Genomic DNA, 26,938 nt, shown 5'->3' with positions numbered 1-26,938 from the left:
TAACTTAAAATTGTTTATTTTAAGGGAAACTTTAAATAACCAATGGAAATGAAAAACCAGCCCCACTTGCCATGACCAGCCCCAACTGTTCGGATTTCATTCGGGCAGGCGTGGCCCACAGAGGCTCTCTTGGCTTTAAAGGGAGCCCAGCTTGGGCCACATCAGGTGTTAAGGACACATGAGCACCAAACTGAGCCTTTCTCAGTGATGAGGTCAAAAAATGAAAGAGCGCAGGAAGGGTTCTCCCCAGGGGATTCTGGGGTGTCCCCAAGTCATCTGGGGTCCTGCACGCTTCGGGCCAGGCTGCTCTGGTCGGTCCATGGCCGTGGCAATGGACAGCATACACTCCTCACTCAGTGTGTTCTCATCTTGACCTTGAGGTGGTGAGGGGGACATTGAGTCCGTTTTAGAATTGCAAACGCTCAGAAAGGGTGGGCTGTGTCCAGGGCAACACAGGGGGAAGTCCTTCAGGTCTCACCCTGACCATGATTCCCCTAATTTCTTTTTTTTTTTTTTTTGAGACGGAGTCTCGCTCTGTCACCCAGGTTGGAGTGCAGTGGTGCAATCTTGGCTCACTGCAACCTCCACCTCTCGGGTTCAAGCAATTCTCCTGCCTCAGCCTCACGAGTAGCTGGGACTACAGGCGTGCGCCAACATGCCCAGCTAATTTTTGTATTTTTAGTAGATAAGGGGTTTCGCCATGTTGGCCAGGCTGCTCTCGAACTCCTGACCTCAGGTGATCCTCCTGCCTCAGCTGCCCAAAGTCCTGGGATTACAGGCGTGAGCCACCTCATCGGGCCTCCCCCAGTCAATTTCAGTAACATGACTCCCCACCCACCCATGCCATTGAGATGCCCTTTTCAGACCCTCCGAGCCTCTTGCACCAAGGAAGCCAGTGCACTGCCCACTGGGCCGGCTGGCGTGGGCTGCCCCCACTGCCCAGGAAGCCCCACTCAGCCCATGACCTTGCTGCCTGTGCAGTCCAGGCCCCAGCAAGGGCCAGGCATGGAACATATGCTCAGAGCGATGGCGGTCAGGGCCAAGGCCACAGAGCAAGATGCAGAGGAGCCCAGGCTGGCACCGGCTGTGCCTGAACATGAGCCCCTCAGAGCAGGGGCCCTGCCACTCAGCACCAGGTCCTCAGGCCAGAAATGCCCTGTGCGAGGAAGGGCCTTGGGACTCCCACCAGAGCTAGAGGAGGGGTGGCTGGCCAAGGGAGGCTGAGGAGGAACGAAGGGTGAGGGGCTGGGGACTCCTGGCCAGGTGGGCACAAGTACATGAATCAACTCCAACTGGAAGCAGAGAAAAGCAGTAAAACCAAATGTCCTTAGAAATTCCTTTAGTGCTCAGCTGTCCATGAAAACAGGATAAGTGGCTTCCTCCGTCTGTGCTCAGCCGGGCAGGGTGGAGTTGCTGTGCTCAGGCCAGGAGGACCTCGAATCAGGACAGGGGTGGGGTGGGGCTCTGAGCTGGGGAAGTGGCTCCAGCGTTGCTACTTCAGGGCGTCCAGGTGGGTGCAGACCTGGGAGAAGACACTGTCCACGGAGCCCTCGGCGTTGACCTGCGGGGAGATGAGCCGTGAGGGCTGAGTCACCAGGTGGAGCCGGGTGGGCCTCACCATGGCAGGTCCCAGAGGCCAGGCCTGCCTCCCCGAGCCCAACCTAATTGACGGCAGCCTCTCACTGAACCAGTGGGGAAACCAAGGCTCAGAGAGAGGGGCTGGCCTAAGGCCACACAGCGAGCTGAGGCTGAACCACATAGGAACCCGTTTTTCCCGGAGCTCCCCTTGGGCCCGCGGGGCCCACCTTGCGCACAATGCCACGTTTCTCATAGAAGGCGATGACGGGTTCTGTGGCCTTGTAATAGGTCTCCAGCCGCTTTTTGATGGTCTCCTCATTGTCATCCACGCGCCCGCTGGTCTCTCCACGTTTCAGGAGCCGCTGGGTCATGGTCTCGGGGCCTGCGTCCACATACAGCAGCAGTGTGGGCTGTCCGATCTGCAGGCGGGCACCATGTGACAGGGACCCCATTCCCGCCCCCTAGGGCCATCTCCTCCCCATCTTCCCATCTATGAGGCCCCAACAGATACCCCCTCAGACCCTCAATCCCTTCCCCAAGGCAGCCTGAAAGACCTTCCTAAAGCCAATCTTTCCTGCCACTCCCCTGCTCAAACCTCTGCCATGGCTCCCCAGTGCCCTCAGGAGAAAGTCCACACTCCTTGCCAGACTCAGAGAGCCTAACTCTCTCTGTTCTAGGCTCTCATCCACCTTCTTCCGTGCCAGACCTGTGCCCATGCTGTTCCCTCTGCTGGGAGCCCTCTCCCCCAAGCCTGATCCTAACTCGCCTTCACCTCAGTACCAAGCGTCAGGTTTCAGCTCAAAGCTCACTTCTTCAGGTCAGTCTTTCTGATGTCACCCCCTGCCCCCCAGTACTCCCAGCCTCCTGGAACAGACTCTCCCAGTGCCTTTATCTTTCCTTAAGCAGGTCTCCCAAGGGCCCCTGAGGGCAGGGAGGCACTTGTCTCACACTTTTGGGGTCCTTTGACAAAGGAACAAGGGATGAGGGAAGGGGTGAGCGGCTGCTGAGTTCTGAGGGGTTCTGAGCAATCTCACTGTCATTGGAACGTCATGTCATCCATGTCATCCATGGGACGCCTTGGAAAGGCAAGAGGAATAAGGCTCTGCAGCCCCTGCCTCGCTCAATCTGACCACCACAGCTGCCTGCCTGGGAGGGCACAGCCACCCAGAGTCACCCGTGACTGACACAGCTTTAGGAATGGGATTGGGACCTTCAAGCCCTGCCTCCTGCTTCCAACTGCCTGGGCCAGCCCCCAAGGCCTTCTGCGCACCTTTGGCCCTGGGCCCCTGTCAAGGCCTTGGGGCGCCGCCTCTCAGGTCAGGCTGTTTCACGCCTCTTTCCAGCTCTGTGACCAAGAGGCTTGCCCAAGGCCACACAGCTGGACAGAGGCGAGAAGCAGCCTGACCTCTGGCGTCAGACTGACCTGGACCCAGGCTCACCCCTGCCTTCGTCCAGCTGTGTGACCTGGAGCAAGCCCTTTGTCCTCGCCTGTGGTACCCATCCTGACGCTCATCCCTAGCGCCTGCGTAGTTAAGGATGTGGGGTGACAGTGTCAGCTGCCTTCAGGGAGGACAGCTCCTCCTGTCCAGTGACTCCGCACCACCCAGCAGCTGCTTCTGTCTTACAGATTACCATGGGGGCAAAGGCGGGCCTGGACCCAGCAGTGTGACCTCGACTTCAAGGCCACCTGCCCCTCATCATCATCCATCAGCTACTGAGCTCCTCCAGGGCACAGGCTCACATCTCTGGTTCATCTGGGTCTCCAGAACCAAGCACAGTAGGCTCTTTCTACACCCCCGGCAGAGGTGGCAAATCTGGGAGAGCCAGCTTAGCCTCTGGGCTTGAGATTCTGGCTGTGGGGCCTCAGTCTCCCGGTCAGGACAATGGGCATTTAGCCCGAGGAGCCCACACCGGGCACTGCCAGTCTCCAGAAAAGCTCTGGGTGTGAACCGGCCACACTTCCAGGCTGATTCTCCCTCCTTTGGTGAACCCCTGACGCCCCCTGGTGTCCAGAGCCAAGAAGACCAGCTGCCTGGACCCCTGGAGGCCACAGCAGGCCTGGGCCCAGGGCTGAGCCTGAGCCTGCGGCCCTCAGTGGCACCTACAACAGCCCTGGGAGGGTGGGGACCTTTTTTTTTTTTTTTTTTTTGAGACGGAGTCGTTCAGGCTTGAGTACAGTGGCGTGATATTGGCTCACTGCAACCTCCATCAGCCGGGTTCAAGCGATTCTCGTGTCTCAGCTTCCTGAGTAGCTGGGATTACAGACACCTGCCACCACACCTAGCTAATTTTTGTATTTTTAGTACATGAGGTTTCACCATGTTGGCCAGGCTGGTGTTGAACTCCTGACCTCAAGTGATCCGCCCTCCTTGGCCTCCCAAAGTGCTAGGATTTCAGGTGTGAGCCACTGAGCCCGGCCGACTTTCATGAACTCTATTTTCTAGATGTGGCCCTGAGGGTCACAGGTGAGACCACACAGCTGGTACGTGTGAGCCAGGCCAGGACATCCTTCAGAACTGTGGCACCTGACACAGCGTCAGGGGTGAAGTCTGAAGGAATCCAGCTAACCCCCATTTCAGATAGGGAAGGTGAGGGGCAGAGTGGGGTAGACACTTTCCTGAGGTCGTGCAGCCATTCAGAGGTCAGAAAATATGGCCTCCTACCCCCAGATGAGGCTGGAAGCTACGGAAGCCCAGAAGGCCCCACGGAGACGGGGACGGGGCATGGGAATGGGGCATGGTGATGGGAGTCTTATCCTGCCCTAGCCCACTGGGATGCTGGTTAGGCTCCCCGCAGCCCTTGCCAACCTCTCCCTCCTAGGCCCTTGGAGTCCCATCTGTTTCTCCCATACAGCCTTGTGACACGGAGGCAAAGGTGTATGTGTGTGCACAGGGCCATGTGTGCGAGCACGTGTGCATCCCTGCATATGTGTGCTGCATCTGTGTCATGCATGTAGAGGAGTGCAGTATCCACTGCCGTGTGTGTGCACGCATGCACATGCCCGGCCTTGTGTGTATGAACTTGTGGGCTTTGTGCACGTGTGTGTGTGTGTGAGGTGTCTCGCCCTGGGAAAGGTGTGTCTGCAGGGTGCTCATGCTAGGAAGCTCAGGGCTATCCTTTTCCAGGCCTGCTCTTTCCAGCAAGGCTCCTCATGACCCCTGGAAGGAGACCGATGTCCCTTCATGGCATTTGCAGCCTCCAGCCAGGCTGGAACATCCCTTGTCGCCCTGCTCACATATTCTGTTCTCCCCACACTGGCCTTGCCTTTCCAGCCCTGCCAATGCTATTCCCTGCCCTTCTGTGTGTTTATGGGGAGCCAAGCCCCACACTTGGAGGGCGCATCCTGTCCAGTCCCCACACTGCCCCTTAAGGTAGCTGTGACCTGGTCCCCCCATTCCCTGCATTTTGCAGATGGGAAAACCAAGGTTCAGGATGGCCCAAGATCTCAAGCCGTTGAGCTGGAATCTGAGCCCAGGTTTGGGAGCTCCGCTGCCTGGCGCTTCCCCTTCTACACATTTTCTTCTACCCTTCCAGGAAGTCTTCCTGGCTTTCCTTCTCACCCACACTCCACGCATCAGCCTCTGCTCAGAACTCTGACCTGCATCGCAGCCCCCACAGGCCCGCCCACGGCGATGGGAATCTTATCCTGCCCCAGCCCACCAGGATCCCCACTTGGGTCAGTGCCTTACCCGTCGCTCAAACTCTTCTCCTTGCTGCACCTCCCGCGGGTAGCCATCGATCAGGAAGCCTTTGGAGGTATCGACTTTGGCCACCATGGCATCCCGGAGCATGTCCAACACTGTTTCCTGGGGCACAGCAAATGAGGAAGGGGCCATGAGCCTCTGCTCCAGCTGGTCCTGCCACCTGAAATGCCCTCTCCCCTACACGAATGTCCCAAACAAGCCTCCCCCTCCAGGAAGCCTCCTCGGAATTGTGGGGACCTGGACTGAGTGAATGAATGATGCATTCACTAGACAGTATTCACTGAGTCCCTCCTTCCAGCCAGGTGCTGTCCTGGGTCCCGAGGACGTGGCCATGGGACAATCAGACCTTCCCTGCCCTGGGAAGCTCAGGGGCTGGTGAGGAGACACACACATTCCACAGATGATTTCTCCATTTCCAAGCATGGCACAGGTTGTACGGGAAGAGAAGTGGGGCTTCTGGAGTAGAAAATTGAGGGGGTCTTAGGCCAAATCTGGGGACTTAGGGAAGTCTGAAAGCTGAAGAGGAAAGAATATTCCAGGCAAGAAAGAGTATGGCTGGTTTGAGGGGACAGAGGCCAGGGTGGCTGGAGGATGGAGGGCAAGGGGAGAGTGGGGGGCAGGGCAGAGTTCTGCAAGGTCTTAGAAGCTTCTGGAAGGAACTTTCTGTCCAGGGCAATGGGGAACTACAGAAGGGTTTGGAGCCGGGGGCGGTTACGATCAGCTTTGCCTGTGTGTCGTGGGCTTTGCTGCTGGTGGGACACCCAGTCAGGGCTACCGTCATCCCCTGCCCCTCTCCCCACCAGGGCCCACTCACCAGCGGAACCAGCTGTCCCTTCTCCATGATTTCCGACAGCTTCTTGCCCCTGGCCGAGCCTGAGCTGACTTCGGCCCGCAGGAGGTCCCCGGTGGAGAGGTGGGTGTAGCCATACTTCTGCACGATCTTCTCACACTGGGTGCCCTTCCCCGAGCCAGGCCCGCCTGCAAACGCCCGCCCATTCACAAACCCCAAGACACAGGGTCCCAGGAGGCACAGGGGCTGCCAGGGTCTCCCGGCGAGGGAGGGGCAGAGTCCAGGCTGCAGCCCCAGGCCCGGGCTCCCTCCAGCGCCTCCCTCCAGCAAGAAGACCCTTGCCGCACCATCCGCCTGCCCGCAACTCACCCACCACAAAGATGATCTTGGTTTTCTTCAGCTTCTCTGTGGGAGAGAAAAGGGGAGCAGGGCTCAGTCACTCGCTGGACCCACAGCCAGAGGCACCTCTGGAGTCCCAGGCCTGTGCTGGGCCCCAGGCGGAGGGACAGACACCGCTGGCGCTCCGTCAGGGAGGCAGACAAGTCACAGCCCAGAGTGAGCAGGGATGTGAGTAAGCTCGGAGCCTGGGAGAGGTCTGGGAAGGGAGGGCGCCCCAGGCAGCCAGACGGGCGGAGGCAAAGGCCTAGAGGCTAAGTACTCTCCACGCAGCCAGTGGGCTGGGCCGCCAACCCTCATGGCGTCTCCCTGTGGGTGGCTGGACCCCAGGGGCCGGTCACCTCTGGCCTTCAGATCGTCTTCTCTGCGGGGGTCACTCGAGGAACAGCAGCCCATGGTCCCGTCCTGCCGTGTCTCCCGTGTCCCCTGCCCTTCCCCTCTCAGGCCCTGGGCTGGCCCATCACCCGCCTCCCCTGGCAGTGCCAACGTGGGCTTAGCAACCACAACATATGTTGCCATGGAGATGGTTGCCGGGGTGGAGGGCTGTGGTGGGCACGTAGAACTCTTGCCCAGAGAGGGTGGTGAGCTTGGCTCCAACCTCTGTCTCATCCCGCCTGCTGTTAGATCCCAGCAAGGCCACAGCCCCACCGGGCAGAGGGAAACTCAGCTCGAGAGAGGCAGGGCCTGCTCAAGGGATGCCAGAACCCAAACCGGAACCCAGGCTCCTCCCCTGGGCTCTCAGGCTCCCCGCTTCCCAGGGAAATAGAGGGAGCAGGCTGTATCCCACCCTGCTGTGTGACTTAGGAAAGGCCTGTCCCTCTCTGGTTCTCTGCCCCTTCCAGTGAGGGTGGGCCTTGAGGCTGGAGGGAGGAGGTGGGCTGGGTGGCTCCCAGGGGCCCTCCCAGCCATGAGGCTGGAGCCCTGTAGGAGCTGTCAAGAACGGCTCCTCCCGCGGGCTCCTGTCCCAGGGGTGGGGAGGCCGCAGCCCTGTGGCTGTTGACGTTTGGAGCTCAGGCAGCAGCAGGCCCACTGAGCGTCTTTAAGAGCTGCCCAGGCCAAGGCACAGTGCCAGGGACTGGACGGATGGTGCTGCCAGCAGCTGCGGGCGGGCCCGTTCTGGACTCTCTGCCCGCCCGTGTCTCCCTCTAAGTCCCAGCCCATAGGAGCCAGGAGGGTCCAAGACTTCCTCAAGGCCCACCCTCACTGGATGATAGGGAAACTGAGTCCCCGAGAGGTATGGGGACTTGCCTTGTCCTCATTAGACCTGCTGTTTTGTGTATCTGTGGCCTCTCCACGGGGCAGGGTCTCAGCTCTATAAATCCAGCATAGAGGGTGTGTGCTGGGGCCCTCAGGAGCCTTGGGGAGGCCTCATCACTTCTAAAATTAATATTGGAGCTGGCACATCCCGTGAGAGGCCAGAGGAAGATACTGGAGGCTCCCAGCCAGGCCCCCTCTGGCAGCCCCAGAACCTTCTCCAACCCCTCCCAGAATGTCTCCCTGAGAGTGCACCCCCTTAACAGTCAGGCACACTGAGGCCCAGGCAATGGGCAAAAGGAGAGGAGGCTCATACCTTCCATCCTGCCGAGGTCCCGGGAGCCGTGTCAATGCTCTGCAAGACAAGGGCACAGGCTGGGCTGGGGAGGGATTTTCCTCCTCACCCTGACTCACCTTCTGCTAAGCCACACCCAAGGCAACCGGTGTGTGCCAGGCCCGACACGCAGTCTGAGGGCAGAGGGGGCTGCCGGTGGCAGGGAAGGCCCAGGACCTTCCCTGAGAAAGTCACCTTGGGAAAGTGACCTTGGAAAAATCACCTTTCCTCTCTGGCCTCCCTGGCTTCACCTGTCACAGAAGGGCAGTAGCCCCCTCCCATCTACCTGGGTTCCCACTGGAGGGGCTGGGACGGTAAGGATGGCACCGAGGGACATAAACAGCGGCCACACAGCTGCAGAGCTGCTCCCCTCTAAACTCTCAGAAAACAGGGCGCGAGGCCAGCGTCTGCTCAGATGCCTTGACAACGCTCCCCAGGGCCGGAGGGAAGCTGCCAGGAGGCGGGAGGTGGCCAGAAACTACGTGTGTCTGGGATGAGGTTTGGATGGGGATCCTCTAACGGACACACAGGCCTGAGGTGGAGGAATCTACAGGAGCCACTCGCATGAACATAGCCCTTTATAATTGTCAAAATGAGGTGGTCCCAGGCCCTTCACGTCTACAGGTCCAGCACCCAGCCCCACGCATTGTCCCTGCACCCCCATCCTTTGAGGCTTTACTGCCCCCACCTTGGCCTCAGCCTGCCCATGAGCCCAATCACATCTGCGACCCCATCCTGTGCTGCCACAACCCCAGGACCTTCCCCACCTCACCCCCCCATCTCAGAATCGCCCCCTGGACACCTTTGGCCTCCACTTCTTCGCTCCCACCCACCAGCCCTCCCCAAGGCCACTCACGACCACCACAGCCACACTTCCCTCCAGCCTTGACCTCCAGCCAGCAACCCCACCCACACTGGGACCTCCACCCCAGGCACCCACACCACCCTCTCTACTTGGCTTCAGGCTCTAAGGACTCCCATCCCTGTGCAGGCAGCCCAGGCCTCTCTCCCCAGCCCCAGACATCCAAGCCCCCCAGACAGGCCCCAGAAGCCCCACAGGCTTCCCAGGCTCTGAACAGCCCTCCCCGAGTCCCAGTTCCAAGCCCCTTTGGCCAAGCCATAGGCCAAGTCAGTGTGAAGGCTCCCCTCTCCTCTCCACAGCCCTGCACAGCCACTGCCCAACCCTCCACTCCCCAGGCTCTCTCCATCTGTCTGGTCACCACTATGTCCTGTGCTAAGCAAGAGGCTGGGCCACTGCCCCCGCCTCCACGTGGGTCTCGAAGCCTCCACACCCTGCCAGGCCATTTGCAGGATTTTCTCTGGCAGGCATCAGACCACATCACACACCCGCTTACAACTTTGCATGTGTTGCCCTCTCGGCTCCCAGACAAAGCCTGGGCCCCTTGACATAGTGGACAGGTCCCGGTGAGCTGACCTCTGCTCCCCCTGCAACCCTATCAGTTGCCACTGGCAGATGTACCCAATGCCTGGATGCCTTTCCCCACCTCGCTATTGCGTGGGACTCAGTTCAGGTGCCACCTCCTTCAGGAAGCCTTCCTGGACTCTGCCCTCCACTCCCACACTGGCAGGCGCCTCCTGGAAACCTGTCCTGCACCGCACAACCACGCTGTACTGGACCCCTCTTCTGTGCTGTGGGCGTAGGTCCCACTGACTGGGCCTGACACAGGCTGAGCACAGGGCTGGGGAGCCTCGTTTCATCCTCACTGCCTTGGGAGGAAACTGAGGCATGGGGAGGAGGATAGACTGGTTCGAGGGCCGGCTAGGGTCCATCTTGGCCCTGGGTTTCTGCTACTCTGGGCCTGGCACGCAGTAGGAGCTGAAGCGGCTTTGCTGATGTCCCTGCTGCCCCAGGCAGGAGTGGCAGCCACTTTTCCTGCTGAGTGTGCTTCAGCGGGGGTAGGAGCTGCCAGGTGCCCCTCAGCAGCTGCCCATGGGAGGGGGAGTGTCCTGGGCCAGGAACAACCACAGTGAAGCCCTGAGAAGTGGCCTCGACCCTGCCCTGCCCCCTCCTGGTAATCTAAGCCCCTCCGCCCTGCTGGCACCTGCCAATTCCTTGATCTAAAATAACTTGGGTCGTGAGGAGGCCTCACAGAGGACAGGGGTCTAGGATGGAGTTGGGTTACGGGCTAAGCACCCAGGCCTTATAAGGCCCCTGGGTTGAGGCCTCAGCGACTCCTAATATGACTGGATGGTCTGCTAAGGGGTCTGTGGGGCTGAGGCCCAGAGGGACGGTGACTTAACCCCAATCACAAGGCAAGGCCAAGGCAAGCCCAGGTCTCCCAGCTTCTGACCCAACCTAGTCGTTTCCCAGTGGGTAGCAACTGACTAGGGTTCGAATCCCAGCTCCATCACTCAGCTGTGTGACCTTGGGCAGCTGGCGCCCCTCTCTGGGCCTGTCCTGCTGCTGTTGAGGAGTACCAGGTGGCCACTGAGCAGTGCTGCCAGGAGGCCCCAAGCGCTGGCCCTGGGGCTCTGGTCAGGAGGCTAGGGCAAGCTCTGAGCATCCAAGGGGGTGATGCACCCAGCACTAGAAGTGGTGTGACAGTATAGCCCCACCAAGCACAGAGGCTGCCCCTGTCCAGGTCCTCTGGGGCAGGGAGCCAGGCCACAGCTCCCCCTCTCTGGGCCCCAGCTGGGACATACCAAGGGCAGTGACCTGGAGCCCCAGGAGTGCCAGCCAGAACAAAGGGGTGACTATCTGGGAGGCTGGAAGGGGCTGCAACAGACACACACACACGCACACGCACACACACACGCACGGATCCACAAAGGCACAGGCAGCGAGGCACAGATCCCCAGGGTCCGGGGAACACAGCCACGCAAACACACACGAATCACAACCACGGATACACAGCCTCACAGACCCCAGAGAGCCCCGCACCAGCACGCCCCCGCCCTCCCCCGGTGCCGCTGCCCCTCCCCGCGGAGGCGCCCCCCAGACACGCTCGGGCACGCACTGACCTGGCGAGGGGTGCGGGTGGGCGCCGAGGCCAGTGCGTGCCCTGCCCGTCCTCGCGGCCGCCGGCAAAGGCGACTATTTATAAGGCTGTCAGCGCGCGGCATGCCGGGAGCCGGCGTTCCCGAAAGCAGGGAGGGCGGGAAGGAGGGAGGGAGAGCGGACCAGGGACCGGGAAGCGGGGCGGTACCGAACCCGAGCCCGGGTGTGCGGCGACACCGCGCCCGGCACCATGTGCCCCGCACCGTGCACCCCCAGGTGGCTGTGCCCACACACGCCAACTACACTTCACAGTTTGCCAAGAGTTTTCCATTGCGGTACCCCCACTGTGCCTAAGGTACACTCCAGGGTACAAGGCCAGGCTTTCCCTATGATAGCTGGAGAAACTGAGGCTCAGAGAGTAGTGGCTCTTTTGCTGGCCACAGTCCCCAAGCCCGCCCTCAGAGCCTGCCCAGAGGCCCTGGCCGAGACCCACCTGGAACTCCTCCCCTGTTGGGAGGGACCCTTGGAGCTTCTCTGGGGCTGGAATCCCCTCCAGAACCCCCAAAACCACCCGGTAAGGTAGAAGATGATAGAAAACCAGCGCTGCTCCCCTGGAGCTGCCGGGCAGCGCACTTATCCCAGTGAGTGAGCGCTAGGATGTGGGACATTCAGAAGGCTGTGGATAGCCAGAGAGGGGATTTGTGGTCTTGATAAAAAGAATAGCTCCCAGTAAAGAGCACTCACTGTGCTAAGCAGCAGACTCCAGCCGCATCTGCGAATCCTTAGACACCGCAGAGGAACCGGAGGCGAGCATGTCAACTACCTTGCCAGAGGTTCCCTAGCAGAAAGCCACGTGTTTATCCAGCGTTTTGCAGGGGGACTGGCGCATAGTAGTAGGTGCTCAGTGATGTAGCCAGGCAGGGATGGGAGCCCAGGCAGCAGCCCCAGATGGTGAGGTGGGTTGAATTTGGAATTTGTATTATAGGTCCTAGGGAGCCATAGAAGGTATTTGAGCAAGACAGTGAGACTACCAGGAAACTGAGAACACCTTCAGTGGTGGTGCCTTAGCAACCACAACAGCCGGGAGACCAGGAGGCCTGGGTCTCTGCTACCTGTAATGTCAGATAAATCCTTACTTCTTGGGACCTTAGTTTCCCCATCTGTCGGGGAGGGGGCAGGTGCAGTGGGGTCAGAGTTCTGCATTAGAAGCTGTTTGAAAGGCCCTCTCGCCGGGCGCGGTGGCTCAAGCCTGTAATCCTAGCACTTTGGGAGGCTGAGACGGGCGGATCACAAGGTCAGGAGATCGAGACCATCCTGGCTAACACGGTGAAACCCCGTCTCTACTAAAAAGTACAAAAAACTAGCCGGGCGAGGTGGCGAGCGCCTGTAGTCCCAGCTACTCGGGAGGCTGAGCCAGGAGAATGGCGTAAACCCGGGAGGCGGAGCTTGCAGTGAGCAGAGATCCGGCCACTGCACTCCAGCCTGGGTGACAGAGCGAGACTCCGTCTCTCAAAAAAAAAAAAAAAAAAAAGAAAGGCCCTCTCAAGGGTGTGTGCATTGGCACCTTTGGGGAAAGCTATTGACAAAGTAAATCAAACTTTCAAATGGTCTGGGCATGACAGTCACTCCTGTAACCCCAGCATTTTGGGAGGACAAGGTGGGAGGATCACTTGAGCTCACTTGAAGCCAGGAATTCTGAGACCAGCCTGGGAAACATAATGAGATCCCATCTCTAAAAATAACACACACAGACACACACACACACACGCACACATAGACACTTCAAATGCACCCTTCTACTTTAAGAAATTTGTTTCAAGGAAACATGTGGGCACAAATTTGCATAGGAAGGTTTTAAAGTGCCAGCAGGGACTCACTGGGATGATGGCACAGCCAGGGTGGGTGAGGAGTTGGCAACTTTCCCATAGGGTCTGAGTGAGAAAGGAAGCCCAAGTTGTTTGTGGTTAATGGGACAAGAGGCTTCAGACACACATAACATTGGTAACAAATAGGCAAAAAGGCCGGGCGCGGTGGCTCATGCCTGTAATCCCTGCACTTTGGGAGCCTGAGGCGGGTGGATCACCTGAGGTCAGGAGTTCGAGACCAGCCTGGTCAACATGGTGAAACCCCATCTCTACTAAAAATACAAAAATTAACCGGGCATGGTGGCGCAGGCCTGTAATCCCAGCTACTAGGAAGGCTGAGGCAGGAGAATAGCTTGAACCCAGGAGGCGGAGGTTGTGGTGAGCCAAGATCACACCATTGCACTTCCAGACTGGGCAACAGGGCAACAAGAGTGAAACTCCGTCTCAAAAAAAGAAAAAAAGAAAAAAAAAAGAGAAAGAAATAGGCCAAAAGCCCCACTGCACTCTTCGGATCCCACCTGCATAAAAATGACTTGAGGTCATGCGTGGTGACTCACGCCTGTAATCCCAGCACTTTGGGAGGCCGACCCAGGAGGATCACTTGAGGCCAGGAGTTCAAGACCAGCCTGGGCAACATAGTGAGACACTGTCTCTACTTTTTCTTTTTCTTTTTCTTTCTTTCTTTTTTTTTTTGAGATGGAGTCTCACCCTGTCACCCAGGCTAGAGTGCAATGGTGTGATCTCGGGTCACTGCAACCTCCGCCTCCCAGGTTCAAACGATTCTCCTGCCTCAGCCTCCCGAGTAGCTAGGATTACAGCCATGAGCCACCACACCTGGCTAACTTTTTGTATCTTTAGTAAAGATACAAAAGCCTTCACCATGTTGGCCAGGCTGGTCTTAAACTCCTGACCTCGTGATCCACCGTGTCAGCCTCCCAAAGTGCTGGGATTACAAGCATGAGCCACCACGCCCGGCCTCTCTTTTTTTATTATTATTAAAAGTAGTAAATTTTAAAAAGACTCCAAATATGCAAGTATATTTGTGTGTGTGTGTGTGTGTGTGTGTAAAATCTATTCTCAGACTTTTCTCTTTTTTTTTGCACCTTAACTCTACAAAGTTAAAATTACATTGTCTTACAATCAAATTGAAAACATCTTAGAGTGGGTGAAATGAAACAGGACAGAGAGGACAGGTGTGTGCCTACGACCGCCTGGCTAGAGGTGACACTTCCACTTCCTACTTAAAGGCTTCTCCAGGCTTTTTTTTTTGAGATGGAGTTTCACTCTTGTGGCCAAGGCTAGAGTGTAATGGCATGATCTCAATTCACTGCAACCTCTGCCTCCCAGGTTCAAGCGATTCTCCTGCCTCAGCCTTTCTGAGTAGCTGGGATTACAGGCATGCGCTACCACACCCAGCTAATTTTTATTTTTAGTAGAGACGGGGTTTCTCCATGTTGGTCAGGCTGGTCTCGAACTCCTGACCTCAGATGATCTGCCTGCCTTGGCCTCCCAAAGAGCTGGGATTACACAGCACTTTGGGAGGCCGAGATGGGTGGATCACGAAGTCAGGAGATCGAGACCATCCTGCCGAACCGCCATCTCAAAAAAAAAAACCAAAAAAAAAAAAAAAAAAAAAAGTGGAAGTGTCACCTCTAGCCAGGCGGTCGTAGGCACACACCTGTCCTCTCTGTCCTGTTTCATTTCACCCACTCTAAGATGTTTTCAATTTGATTGTAAGACAATGTAATTTTAACTTTGTAGAGTTAAGGTGCAAAAAAAAGAGAAAAGTCGGCCGGGCGCGGTGGCTCAAGCCTGTAATCCCAGCACTTTGGGAGGCCGAGACGGGCGGATCACGAGGTCAGGAGATCGAGACCATCCTGGCNGGTCGTAGGCACACACCTGTCCTCTCTGTCCTGTTTCATTTCACCCACTCTAAGATGTTTTCAATTTGATTGTAAGACAATGTAATTTTAACTTTGTAGAGTTAAGGTGCAAAAAAAAAGAGAAAAGTCTGAGAATAGATTTTACACACACACACACACACACACACACACACACACACAAATATACTTGCATACTTGCGGAGCTTGCAGTGAGCTGAGATCCGGCCACTGCACTCCAGCCTGGGGGACAGAGCGAGACTCCGTCTCAAAAAAAAAAGAAAAAAAAGAGCTGGGATTACAGCGTAAGCCACCACGCCCAGCTGGCATTTTATTATTTTATTTATTTGTTTATTTATTTATTTATTTATTTATGAGACGGAGACTCACTCTGTTGCCCAGGCTGGAGTGCAGTGGCATAATCTTGGCTCACTGCGACCTCTGCCTCCCGGGCTCAAGAGATTCTCCTGCCTCAAGTCCCCCAGTAGCTGGGACTACAGGCACGTGCCACCACGCCTGGCTAATTTTTGTATTTTTAGTAGAGGCAGGGTTTCACCATATTTGCCAGGTTGGTCTCGACCTCCTGACCTCAAGTGATCCACCTGCCTCGGCCTCGACCTCCCAAAGTGCTGGGATTACAAGCGTGAGCCACTGCGCCCAGTCCCCCAGGCTTGCTTGCTTTCTTTTTTTTTTTTAAGAGACAGGGTCTCACTTTGTTGCCCAGGCTGCAGTGCTATGTCAAAATTATAGATCACTGCAGCCTCAAATTCCTGGGCTCCAGCAATCCTCCTGCCTTGGCCTCCCAAAGTGCTGAGATTACAGGTGTGTGCCATAGGGCCCAGCCACCCAAGCATTTTTGTTTTTCCATACAATGAGCATATATATATATATAACAACTTTAACATGGATAAATCTTGAGGACATTACGTAAGTGAAATAAGCCCATCACAAAAAGGCAAATACTGTATGATTCCTTTACATTGAAGTATCTAAAGGAGTCAAACTCATAGAAAAAAAAGTAGAATGGTGGCTGCCAGGAGCCGGGGAGGATGAGGAAGGGAGGATTGCTGTTTAATGGGTACAGAGTCTCAGATCTGCAAAATGACGAAGTTTTGGAGCCCTGCTATCCAACAGTGTGAAAATTCTTAAGATGATTAATTTTCTGTTATATGTTTTTTGCCACAAGTTTTAAAATAAAATAAGTAATTTTTTTAAATTAAAAAATCAGGCCGGGCGCAGTGGCTCAAGCCTGTAATCCCAGCACTTTGGGAGGCCCAGGCGGGTGGATCACGAGGTCAGGAGATCGAGACCATCCTGGCTAACATGGTGAAACCCCATCTCTACTAAAAATACAAAAAACTAGCTGGGTGTGGTGGCGAGCGCCTGTAGTCCCAGCTACTTGGGACACTGAGGCGGGAGAATGGCGTGAACCCGGGAGGCGGAGCTTGCAGTGAGCCGAGATCGCGCCACTGCACTCCAGCCTGGGAGACACAGCGAGACTCCGTCTCAAAAAATAAATAAATAAATAAATAAATTAATTAATTAAAAAATCAGTTTTAAGTATCTTTTATTTTATTTGCATGTGAACTATGGATTTTCTACCAATTCTGGAATATTAACGTTTCAGAATTTTATTTCCCAGGTATAACCTAAGAAAAGAAAAAAACAGAGGGACAGAAAAACTGGAAAAGGGAAAGAAAAAAGAATTGCTTGGAGCCTGGGCGCCGTGGCTCACATCTGTAATCCCAGCACTTTGGGAGACTGAGGCAGGAGGATCACTTGAGCCCAGGAGTTTGAGACCAGCCTGAGCAACATAGCAAGACACTGTCTCTAAAAAAAAAAAAAAAAAGTTTTAATTATCCAAGTGTGATGGTGCCTGCCTATAGTCCCAGCTACTCGGGAGGCTGAGGCGGGAGGATTGCTCAAGTCCAGGAGGTCAAAGCTACAGTAAACCGTGATCACACCAGTGTACTCCAGCCTGAGACACAGAGCGTGATGTTGTCTCAGAAAAAGAAAAAATTGCATGGAGGAGGCCGGGCGCGGTGGCTCACGCCTGTAATCCCAGCACTTTGGGAGGCTGAGACGGGCGGATCACAAGGTCAGGAGATCGAGACCATCCTGGCTGACACGGTGAAACCCCGTCTCTACTAAAAAGTACAAAAAACCAGCCGGGCGAGGTGGTGGGCGCCTGTAGTCCCAGCTAATCGGGAGGCTGAGGCAGGAGAATGGCGTAAACCCAGGAGGCGGAGCTTGTAGTGAGCCGAGTGGGCGCCACTGCACTCCAGCCTGGGCGACAGAGCAAAGACTCCGTCTCAAAAAAAAAAAAAAAAAAAAATTGCATGGAGGAAAGATCAGGAAGATTATACCCTAATAGGACTTGGCAATACCCTCCCTTTCTATCTTCTATCATTTGTATTGTTTTATGATAAAAAAAAATCTAAAAACAGAAACATAGAAAAATGAAACCAATTTTTAAAAAATATTTTAAAATATTTTGTAGCTTGTGACATTTAGGAACAAAATTAAAATGAAAATATTTTTGTTAAAGAAAAAATTCCAGCCAGGCGCGGTGGCTCATGTTTGTAATCCCAGCACTATGGGAGGCCGAGGGCAGAACACGTGAGGCCAGGAGTGTGAGATCACCCTGGCCATCAAAGTGAAACCTCACCTCTACTAAAAATATAAAAATTAGCTGGGTGTAGTAGTGCACGCTTGTAATCCTAGTTGCTTGAACCTGGGGGGCAGAGGTTACAGTGAGCTGAGATCGCACCACCGCACTCCAGTCTGGGCAACAGAGCAAGACTCCGTCTAAAAAGGAAAGGAAAGAAGGGAAAGGAAGGGAAGAGGGGAGGGGAAGAGGGAAGGGAAGATGGGAAGGGAAGAAGGGAAAAAGGGAAGAAGGGAAGAAGGGAAAAAGGGAAGAAGTGAAGAAGGGAAAAAGGGAAGAAGGGAAGAAGGGAAAAAGGGAAGAAGGGAAGAAGGGAAAAAGGGAAGAAGGGAAGAAGGGAAAAAGGGAAGAAGGGAAGAAGGGAAAAAGGGAAAAAGGGAAAAAGGGAAGAGGGGAAGGGAAGAAGGGAAGAGGGGAAGGGAAGAGGGGAAGGGAAGATGGGAAGGGAAGAAGGGAAAAAGGGAAGAAGGGAAAAAGGGAAAAAGGGAAGAAGGGAAGAAGGGAAAAAGGGAAGAGGGGAAGGGAAGAAGAGAAGGGAAGAAAGGAAGGGAAGAAGGGAAGGGAGGAAGGGAAGGGAAGGGAGGAAGGGAAGGGAAGGGAGGAAGGGAAGGGAAGGGAGGAAGGGAAAGGAAGAAGAGAAGGGAGGGGAGGGGAGAGGAGGAGAGGGGAGGGGAGGGGAGGGGAGGGGAGGGGAGGGAAGGGAAGGGAAGGGAAGGGAAGGGAAGGGAAGGGAAGGGAAGGGAAGGGAAAAAAATTCCAGGACTTGAAAACAAGCTGGCATGGGGGTTGCAGGGGATGTACCAGGGCCTCCTCACTCTGAAGTTCACATGTGGACCCACCAGTCAGCACGTAGTGGGATTGGGGATTGCCCCAGGGGGCCTGGCTGGTGGGGCATCCGCAGGAAACAAATGGATGCAGGAAACAGCTGGACGGGAAGCCCAGAGAGGAGCGGCTGCCATTCATAGGTTTGCAGCTGGTGGGAGGCGCCCCCTCCCAAGGAGGGGTGGGGGTAGGGCCCTCTGCACAGAGGTGAGGAAGCACTAGCCTCACTGAGGTACCCAGGAGGGGGGTGCAGGTGCAGATGGAGGTGCAGGAAGGCCTCAAACGCCAGACAAGTCTGTAAGTTTGGAGCTGGCCAGTGAACAGGGAGCCAGTGAAGGTTTCAGGGCAAAGAGGGCTGTGATGAGGGAGGCTTCAGGAAGCTCACTTTAGCAATGAGTGGGCCAGTCTCCACTGGGTCCCACTGAGGGGGTGAGAGATTGAGGAGTTGGGGACTAGGCCCACCAGAGTCCCACCTCCTGATGCTCCACTGAACTTCCCCCTGGGGAACTGACCCCCTCTTGACACCCCTCCTACTGACCTCTCCCTCCCCCGGGGACAGAGAGAAGAGCCACAGCACTCTGGGAGGAATTCTACCTCGAAACCTCTGCCGGGGTTGGGTGCGGTGGCTCATGCCTGTAATCCCAGCACTTTGGGAGGCCGAGGCAGGCGGATCATTTGAGGCCAGGAGTTCAAGACCAACCTGGGCAACATGCTGAAACCCCGTCTCTACTAAAAATACAAAAATTAGCCAGGCATGGTGGCAAGCTCTTGTAGTCCCAGCTACTTGGGAGGCTGAGGCACGAGAATCACTTGAACCCGGGAGGCAGGGGTTGCAACAAGCCAAGATTGCACCACTGCACTCCAGCCTCGGTGACAGAGTGAGACTCCATCTCAAAAAAAAAAAAAAAAAAAAAAAAAAGAGGAAGGCCGGATGTGGTGGCTCACACCTGAAATCCCAGCACTTTGTGAGGCCGAGGTGGGTGGATCATGAGGTCAGGAGTTCAAGACCAGCCTGACCAACATGGTGAAACCCTGTCTCTACTAAAAATACAAAAATTAGCTGGACATGGTGGCATGTGCCTGTGGAATCCCATCTACTTAGGAGGCTGAGGCAGCAGAATCGCTTGAACCTGGGAGGTAGAGGTTGCAGTGAGCCTAGATTGCGCCACTGCACTGTAGCCTGGGTGACAGAGCGAGTCTCTGTCTCAAAAAAAAAAAACAAAAAAAAACCTCTTCCTGGACCCAGGTTCCCAGAAGCCTTTGCATGGGGTTGGATGGGTGCCGTATTCCCATATCCCCATGCCCATGCACAGCTTTCTGTTCCCCATGTAGACTTTACATGGAGTCCCAGTCTCTCTAGCACCCCCGGCCCCACTGCCACTGTTACTGTGTCTGGTCAGCCCCTGGGCCCTGGGCCATGCTACCTGTCAGCCTCCTGCCCATTCTGCTGTGGTCCCATTTGACTTCTCTAAGCAAGACAAGAAAGATCAAGGCTCTTGCCCCCTCAGACTGACATTTACGGCCTTGCCTTGTGCCATCTGGCCCCAGGCAGTCTCATCTCTCACTGCTCCCTCCTGCTGTAGCCTCACTGCCTACTGGGTGAAGCTGGGGATCCCACCATGAAGCTTCTCTGTGGGCCACTCCTCCCACCAGACACTCCTGCCCTCATCAACTGTCCCTAATACAGTGCGCAGCATATGGCTGCTTATTGGCTACGTGAATTGAGAGGCAGATGCAAGGTGCCATTCATGCCTTCCAGCCCCAATCGCCACCATCCTGGCTGGCCCAGTGCCCAGAAGGGTTCTCTTTCCTGTCCCCAGCAGCTCAGGAGCCCTGGGAGATCCCAGCAGGCTGCCTGCCGGTGTCTTACACAGGCAGACTCTTTGTTAGGCCTCGCCCCTGAGGGCATCTTATCTGCCCAAACAGTTTGTAATCTCTGGAGTCACAGACCCCTGCCTCCTGCCAACCTGGAGTACACAGCCCTTTTGCAGAGAGGCTGGTGGCAACTTGGAGACTACCACTCACCACACCCCTGCCAGCGTTACAGCCCGCCAGGCCCCCTCCTGCTGGGTTTGGCAGGAAATCGCAGCTCCCAGTCATCAGGTCCCCAGACCCTTAAGGAGCTGAGAGACCTCTGGCTCTGTGGCCTGGGCTGTCTTTCCCCCACCCCTTCTGCACTCACTGCTCAAACTCTTCTCCCAGCTTCTGTGCGAATTCTTCCTAGTGCACCATGGGGCTCCTCCCTCCCTGGAACCTGAGCTCCTTGAAGGCGGTGTCTGGTCTCCTTTTGCCCTTGAAGGAATTGGGGCTCTCAGAGGCGAAATGACTTGCCCAAGGTCACACAGGCAGGGTGAGGTGGGGACAGGAAAAGCCAGATGGGCCTGGCTCCACACGCCCCCACCATCCCCAGAGTCCCCAGGCCTCCACTCAAGATGCAAAATACACACCTCACTGGCCACTGGCTCTGCAAAAGCTGAGGATCGCTTTACTGGAATCCCCCAACCGGAAGACGCAGTCCTGAGGCCACATGCAGCGCTGGGCCAGAAGGCTGTGCTTGACCCAGGAGACACAGGACACGAAGCCGGAGCGTAGGTGTGTTTATTCCTGTACAAATCATTACAAAACCAAGTCTCAGGCGGTCGCCGCCCCCACCCATCACCCCAGTGTGCAATGGCTAGCCGCTGGCCTCCTCCATCTGGTCCCCCCGGCCTCACAGCCTCCTCCTGAAGCCCTTCCCTTCCAGGCTCCAGAAGAACAAGAGACAAACACAATCCACTGAGGCCCAGCTTTAATAAAGTGCCTGATAACAGAGCCAGGGGACAGAACCCAGGCGACACAGCTCCCGGCAGTCATCCCAGGATGACAGGGGGTCGGGGGAGACCCTCGGAAGCCGCCAGTGGCTCCAGACAAAGGAGCAGCCCCAAAGGCACCTCCAACAGTTGGAAAACCTCCCTGCTAGAGGGCAGAAAAGCAGTCCTGGCCCTTAAAGAGCCAAGCTAATGGCAGCTGGCTGAGGGGCTAAGAAAACAGCTTAAGGTTTGTCCCATTCCCTTCAGAGTCCCCCAACCCTAGAGGAGTTTGCGCAAAAATACCCTAAAGTTTTCCAGGAGGTGGGGAGGTCACCCCAGACCCCCCAAAGAGCTGAGCCTCCCAGCAAGGGATAGTGTGGCTGGGGGGGTCCAGATGGGGAGGGCAGACCCGAGGGCACTTGTAGGGGAGGTGGCAAGGGTCTCAGACTCCGCACTGGAAACTGGCGTGGGCAGAAGGATGCCCACAGAGGGGGAAGGGTTTGTCCAAGGTCGCTCAGGGCAGAGTCAAGACCTGGATGCCAGCCTCCCACCTCTGGGACCTCCCCACCGCCCCCACAACCTCCACAACCCCAAAAATTCTCTGGCCAGGCCTCCAGACAGCTTCTACCCCCACACAATCTCTCTTTCTGGTGCTAGAAATTGAGGGGACAACACCAAGTTCCCAGCTCCTTGGGACAGGACCTCATTATCCCAGTAGAGTGGGGAGTGACTGGGGGGTCCATTCCCGGGGCTCTGAACCAAGGCCTCATGGGGAAGGATATGTCCTTAGCCTCAGATCGACTCAGAAATACCCCTCTACCCTGATTGACTGTGCGCAGACCCTGACTGCACAAGAAAGACACCCCTGATTAATCACATAGACTTCCAAATCCCTGATTGGCCAACAGATTCCCCAGGTACTGATTGGCTGGAGGATACATCGTCCTCAAGGCCCTGATTGGCTGGGAGACACTCCGGCGAGCTTTGATTGACCAGAAGGTGGTCCCTATCCCAGCGGCTGGGCGGAGGCTGCTTCTCCTCTGACCCTCCTGAGGTCCCACAGGCTGGGTGGCTTAGGTCCAGGAGGGGTGGGAGAAGGTGATGCCATACAGCTGGGCCCACGACGAGAAGACCCTTTTCTCGGTGATAAAGCGGTGGTGGTTGCCCTTGCGGCTGTGCTCATTCTGGATGTAGGTGACACATTCGTCCGGCCCCTTGGGCTCGTAGTAGTGGTAGGGCATGCGCTGGAGGCGGGGCCGCTGGCTGGGACAGAATAGATGGGAGTCATCAGGGCAGGGTGGGCGCTGGCAGGGTCCTTGCCCTTTCAGCCCCTTGCCTGCCATAGGACCTCAATAAGAGAAATCCCCACACCTCCTGGGGCCTCGGTATCCCCATCCGTAAAATGGGTGCAGGGTGGACTAGGTTTGTAACCACCAAACTTTTTTTTTTTTTTTTTTTTAAATGCAGTGGCACTTTTTCCTTTCCCCAAGAGGGCGGCAGTGTAGAGCAGTGGTGAGGGCTGTGGGCACTGGAGCCTGGTCCCTCTTCCTGCTGTTTGGAGGACCTCTGGCTACTCATAAAACGTACTCCTCAGTTTTTCTCATTTAATAAATGGGAAGAATAACAGCTCTTATCCCATAAGGTTGCTGTGAGGAGTGAGAGACTACATGTAGCCATGCTTGGTACCTGGTCAGTACTCAGTAAAGTATAGCTGTCCCCTAGTGGGCTTTTCATATATAATGCTACTACTAATAGTTATTATTAATAAATAAACTCTGGCTGAACTTGGAGTGGAGGCCCCTGAGGAGGCAGAAGAAGTCTAGATCTCTGCAGAACAGTTTGAAAACAATGAAGCAGAGGCCCTCAAAGGCACCTTCAGCCAAGGTTTCCAGCCCTCCCAGCTCCATCCTGCGGCCAGTGCCTGAGTGTTGTCCTGGGCGGGCGCTGGCAAGGAGGGCTCACCTGCAGTAGTTCGGGGGGACCATGCCATATACGTGCACGTGGTCACACAACTCCACCGCAATCACCATGGTAAACCAGCCTGTGCTCAACCACGAATGAGACTTCTCCCTGGGGATGAATAGGGGTCACGATGAGGGTGCATGCAGGCAGAGATGGGAGCAGGTGATCCAGGGTCACCCACGTGGAGTTCCCTGGAACTCCTCTCATCCACCCATTGGGGCCCCACCCCCACCTTGGTTACCCCAAGTCCAGCCTCGTGTGGGAGCATGGCATGTGGCAGAGGGCTGTCCAGGCAGAGGTGAGGGGTGTGGAGGGAGCTCCTTTGAGGGGAAGAACAGGAACAGGGCATGCTGAAAAATGAACTGTCTCCTGGGGAGCCGGGTCACAGTTGGGCAGGCTGAGTGACTATGATGATAGAGCACGCTGAAAACAGCTGTGCCCATGCTAGAAGCAGACTCCTAAGGGGAGACTAATCAGATACGTTCATGCTGGAGTGACTGCAGTTCAGAGCTAGGCCAGAAGGAGTAGCCCAGAACCAAGAGCTGTGCTCACACTACAGTGGCCACCAGCCATGTGTGATTGAGATGGGCTGTCTGTATAAATACACACTGCATTTCTCAGGTAGTATGGAAAAAAGAAGGGAGGCCAGGCGTGGTGGCTCATACTTGTGATCCCAGGACTTCAAGACTAGCCTGAGGAACATAGTGAGACCTCATCTCTACAGAAAATTAAAACTCAGCCAGGTGCGGTGGCTCATGCCTGTACTCCTAGCACTTTGGGAGGCTGAGGTGGGTGGATCACCTGAGGTCAGTAATTCGAGATCAGCCTGGCCAACATGGCGAAACCCTGTCTCTACTAAAAATACAAAAATTAGCCAGGCATGGTGGCACGTGCTTGTAGTCACAGCTACATGGGAGACTGAGGCAGGAGAACTGCTTGAATCCAGGAGGTGGAGGTTGCAGTGAGCCGAGACTGCACCACTACACTCTAGCCTGGGCAACAGAGTGAGACTCCATCTAAAAAAAAAAAAAAAATAGGCTGGGCGCAGTGGCTCACGCCTGTAATTCCAGCACTTTGGGAGGCCAAGGCGGGTGGATCACAAGGTCAGGAGTTCAAGACCAGCCTGACCAACATGGTGAAATCCTGTCTCTACCAAAAATACAAAATTAGCAGGGCATGGTGGCATGTGCCTGTAATCGCAGCTACACAGGAGGCTGAGGCAGGAGAATTGCTTGAACCTGGAAGGCAAAGGTTGCAGTGAACCGAGATTGTGCCACTGCACTCCAGCCTGGGCAACAGAGTGAGACTCCGTCTCAAAAAAAAAAAAAAAAAAAATTATATATATGTAAAATTAGCCAGGTGTAGTGGCACGTGCCTGTGGTCTTAGCTACCTGGGAGGCTGAGGTGGGAGGATTGTTTGAGCCTAGAAGGTTGAGGCTACGCAGTGATCTGTGATCATACCACTGCACTCCAGCCTGGGTGGGAGAGTGAGACTTTATCTCAAAAACAAAAACAAAATCCTCTGGCAAAACTGACAAAGAAAAAGAGAGAGGACATAAATCACCAATATCAGGAATAAAAGAGAGAAAATCACCACCATAGACCCTATAGACATTAAAAGGATAATAAGAAAATTCCACAACCACATACAGACATTTGACAACTTAGATAGAATGAGCCAGTTCCCTAAAACCCATAAATGACCATAATTTACTCAAGATGAAATAGATAACCTGAATATCCTATAATAAAGAAATTGAGGCCGGGCGCGGTGGCTCAAGCCTGTAATCCCAGCACTTTGGGAGGCCGAGACGGGCGGATCACGAGGTCAGGAGATCGAGACCATCCTGGCGAACACCGTGAAACCCCGTCTCTACTAAAAAATACAAAAAACTAGCCGGGCGAGGTGGCGGGTGCCTGTAGTCCCAGCTACTCGGGAGGCTGAGGCAGGAGAATGGCGTAAACCTGGGAGGCGGAGCTTGCAGTGAGCTGAGATCCGGCCACTGCACTCCAGCCCGGGCTACAGAGCGAGACTCCGTCTCAAAAAAAAAAAAAAAAAAAAAAAAAAGAAATTGAATTCACAGTTTAAAATCTTCTGAAAAAGAACTCTCCAGGCCAAGATACTGTCGCCGGCAAATTCTACCAAACACTTAAAGAGAAGCACAATTCTACACAGTCTCTTCCAGAAAATAGAAGAAGGAACATTTCCCAATTCATTTTCTGAGGCCAGCATGACCCTGATACCAAAATCAAGCAAAAACAGCACCAGAAAAACCTACAGACCAATACCTCTCATGAACACGAACACAAAAATCTCTGATGGATATGATTTGCTAATATTTTGTATATATATAAATACATCCCTTGGCCAGGTGTAGTGGCTCACGCCTGTAATCCCAACACTTTGGGAAGCTGAGGCAGGTGGATCACCTGAGGTCAGGAGTTCGAGACCAGCCTGGCCAACATAGTGAAATCTCGTCTCTACTAAAAAAATACAAAAATTAGCCAGGCGTGGTGGGCGCGTACCTGCAGTCCCAGCTACTTGGGAGGCTGAGGCAGGAGAATCGCTTGAACCCAGGAGGCGGAGGTTACAGTGAGCCAAGATCACGCCACTGCACTCCAGCTTGGGCCACAGAATAAGACTTCATCTCAAAAAATAAATAAAATAAAAAATAAATACATACATCCCAAAGAAATGATGTTTACTCCAGAAGTGCAGAGCTGATTCAATATTCAAAAATCTTAGCCTGAGCAACACAGCAAAACTCCGTCTCTACTAAAAATACAAAAATTACAGGCATAGTGTTGCATGCCTGTACTCCCAGCTACTAGGGAGGCTGATGTGGGAGGATCACTTGAGCCTGATAGGTGGAGGCTGCAGTGAGCCATGATCATGCCACTGCATTCCAGCCTGGGCCTCAGAGGGATACCCTGTCTCAAATAAAACAAAAACAAAAATAAAAACAAAACAGTCAATATAATCCACCATATTAATAGTCTTAAAAAAAAACACATGATCATATAAATTGCTGCAGAAAAACATTTCATAAAATTCAATATCTTGTAATAATAAAAATTCTCAGGAAACTAGTAAGAGAAGGGAATTTCGTCAGCCTGATAAAGGGTAGCTACAAAAAACCTACAGCTACCCCGATCAAAGTAGCTACAAAAAACCTACGGAATCACTTGAACCCGGGAGGTGGAGGTGCAGTGAGCCAATCAATTTCTCTTTTTTTTTCTTTTTTGAGACAGAGTCTCGCCTTGTTGCCCAGGCTGGAGTGCAATGGCGCGATCTCAGCTCACTGAAACCTTCACTCCCGGATTCAAGCAATTCTCTTGCCTCAGCCTTCCGAGTAGCTGGGATTACAGGCACGTGCCACCACACCCAGCCACAAAAATCAATATCTTTTTTTTTTTTTTTTTTTTCTGAGATGGAGTCTCGCTCTGTCGCCCAGGCTGGAGTGCAGTGGTGCGATCTTGGCTCATGCCATTCTCCTGCCTCAGCCTCCTGAGTAGCTGGGACTACAGGCGCCCGCCACCTCGCCTGGCTAATTTTTTGTATTTTTAGTAGAGACAGGGTTTCACCGTGTTAGCCAGGATGGTCTCGATCTCCTGACCTCGTGATTCGCCCGCCTCGGCCTCCCAAAGTATTGGAATTACAGGCGTGAGCCACCGCGCCCGGCTGCACAAAAATCAATTTCTATATGCCATTTCTATATATTAACAATTAATATTTGGGGCCGGGCGCGGTGGCTCAAGCCTGTAATCCCAGCACTTTGGGAGGCCGAGACGGGTGGATCACAAGGTCAGGAGATCGAGACCATCCTGGCTAACACGGTGAAACCCCATCTCTACTGAAAAATACAAAAACCTAGCCGGGCGAGGTGGCGGGCGTCTGTAGTCCCAGCTACTCGGGAGGCTGAGGCAGGAGAATGGC

At 54.7% G+C, this 26,938-nt stretch overlaps 2 protein-coding genes across 12 annotated transcripts in view; both read right to left on the bottom strand.

The window, feature by feature from the left end:
- AK1 (adenylate kinase 1) lies at nucleotides 1–22,301 on the bottom strand. 5 transcript variants are annotated; one of them, XM_025358931.1, is made up of 8 exons: nucleotides 22,150–22,301; nucleotides 20,698–20,854; nucleotides 8,039–8,077; nucleotides 6,442–6,477; nucleotides 6,097–6,260; nucleotides 5,268–5,384; nucleotides 1,806–1,997; nucleotides 1–1,561 (listed from the first exon to the last, which is right to left on the bottom strand). In XM_025358931.1, the coding sequence occupies exons 3-8, from the start codon at nucleotides 8,043–8,045 to the stop codon at nucleotides 1,493–1,495; spliced, it is 585 nt and encodes a 194-aa protein (XP_025214716.1). In that variant the 5' UTR covers nucleotides 8,046–8,077; nucleotides 20,698–20,854; nucleotides 22,150–22,301; the 3' UTR covers nucleotides 1–1,492. The 5 variants fall into 5 exon arrangements, with proteins under 5 accessions (XP_025214716.1, XP_025214717.1, XP_025214714.1 ...); XM_025358932.1 differs by lacking the exons at nucleotides 20,698–20,854; nucleotides 22,150–22,301 and adding an exon at nucleotides 13,208–13,316; XM_025358929.1 differs by lacking the exons at nucleotides 20,698–20,854; nucleotides 22,150–22,301 and adding an exon at nucleotides 11,039–11,159.
- The window catches only part of ST6GALNAC6 (ST6 N-acetylgalactosaminide alpha-2,6-sialyltransferase 6), a 22,629-nt gene continuing 16,522 nt past the window's right edge, over nucleotides 20,832–26,938 (bottom strand). For 6 of the 7 annotated variants that reach the window (XM_025358925.1, XM_025358923.1, XM_025358924.1 and 3 more), the window contains 2 exons: nucleotides 23,002–23,109; nucleotides 20,832–22,302 (listed from right to left, as the gene is read on the bottom strand). In XM_025358925.1, the coding sequence (XP_025214710.1) occupies nucleotides 22,113–22,302; nucleotides 23,002–23,109 (298 nt within the window). In that variant the 3' untranslated portion in view covers nucleotides 20,832–22,112. The remainder of the gene's footprint in view (nucleotides 22,303–23,001; nucleotides 23,110–26,938) is intronic. The other variant, XM_025358922.1, reaches the window with a different exon arrangement.

The sequence above is a fragment of the Theropithecus gelada genome, chromosome 15, assembly GCF_003255815.1.
Source record: "Theropithecus gelada isolate Dixy chromosome 15, Tgel_1.0, whole genome shotgun sequence".
NCBI lineage: Eukaryota > Metazoa > Chordata > Mammalia > Primates > Cercopithecidae > Theropithecus > Theropithecus gelada.
Note: the sequence above shows the minus strand (reverse complement) of the source record. Positions and strands in the feature narration are given on the sequence as shown.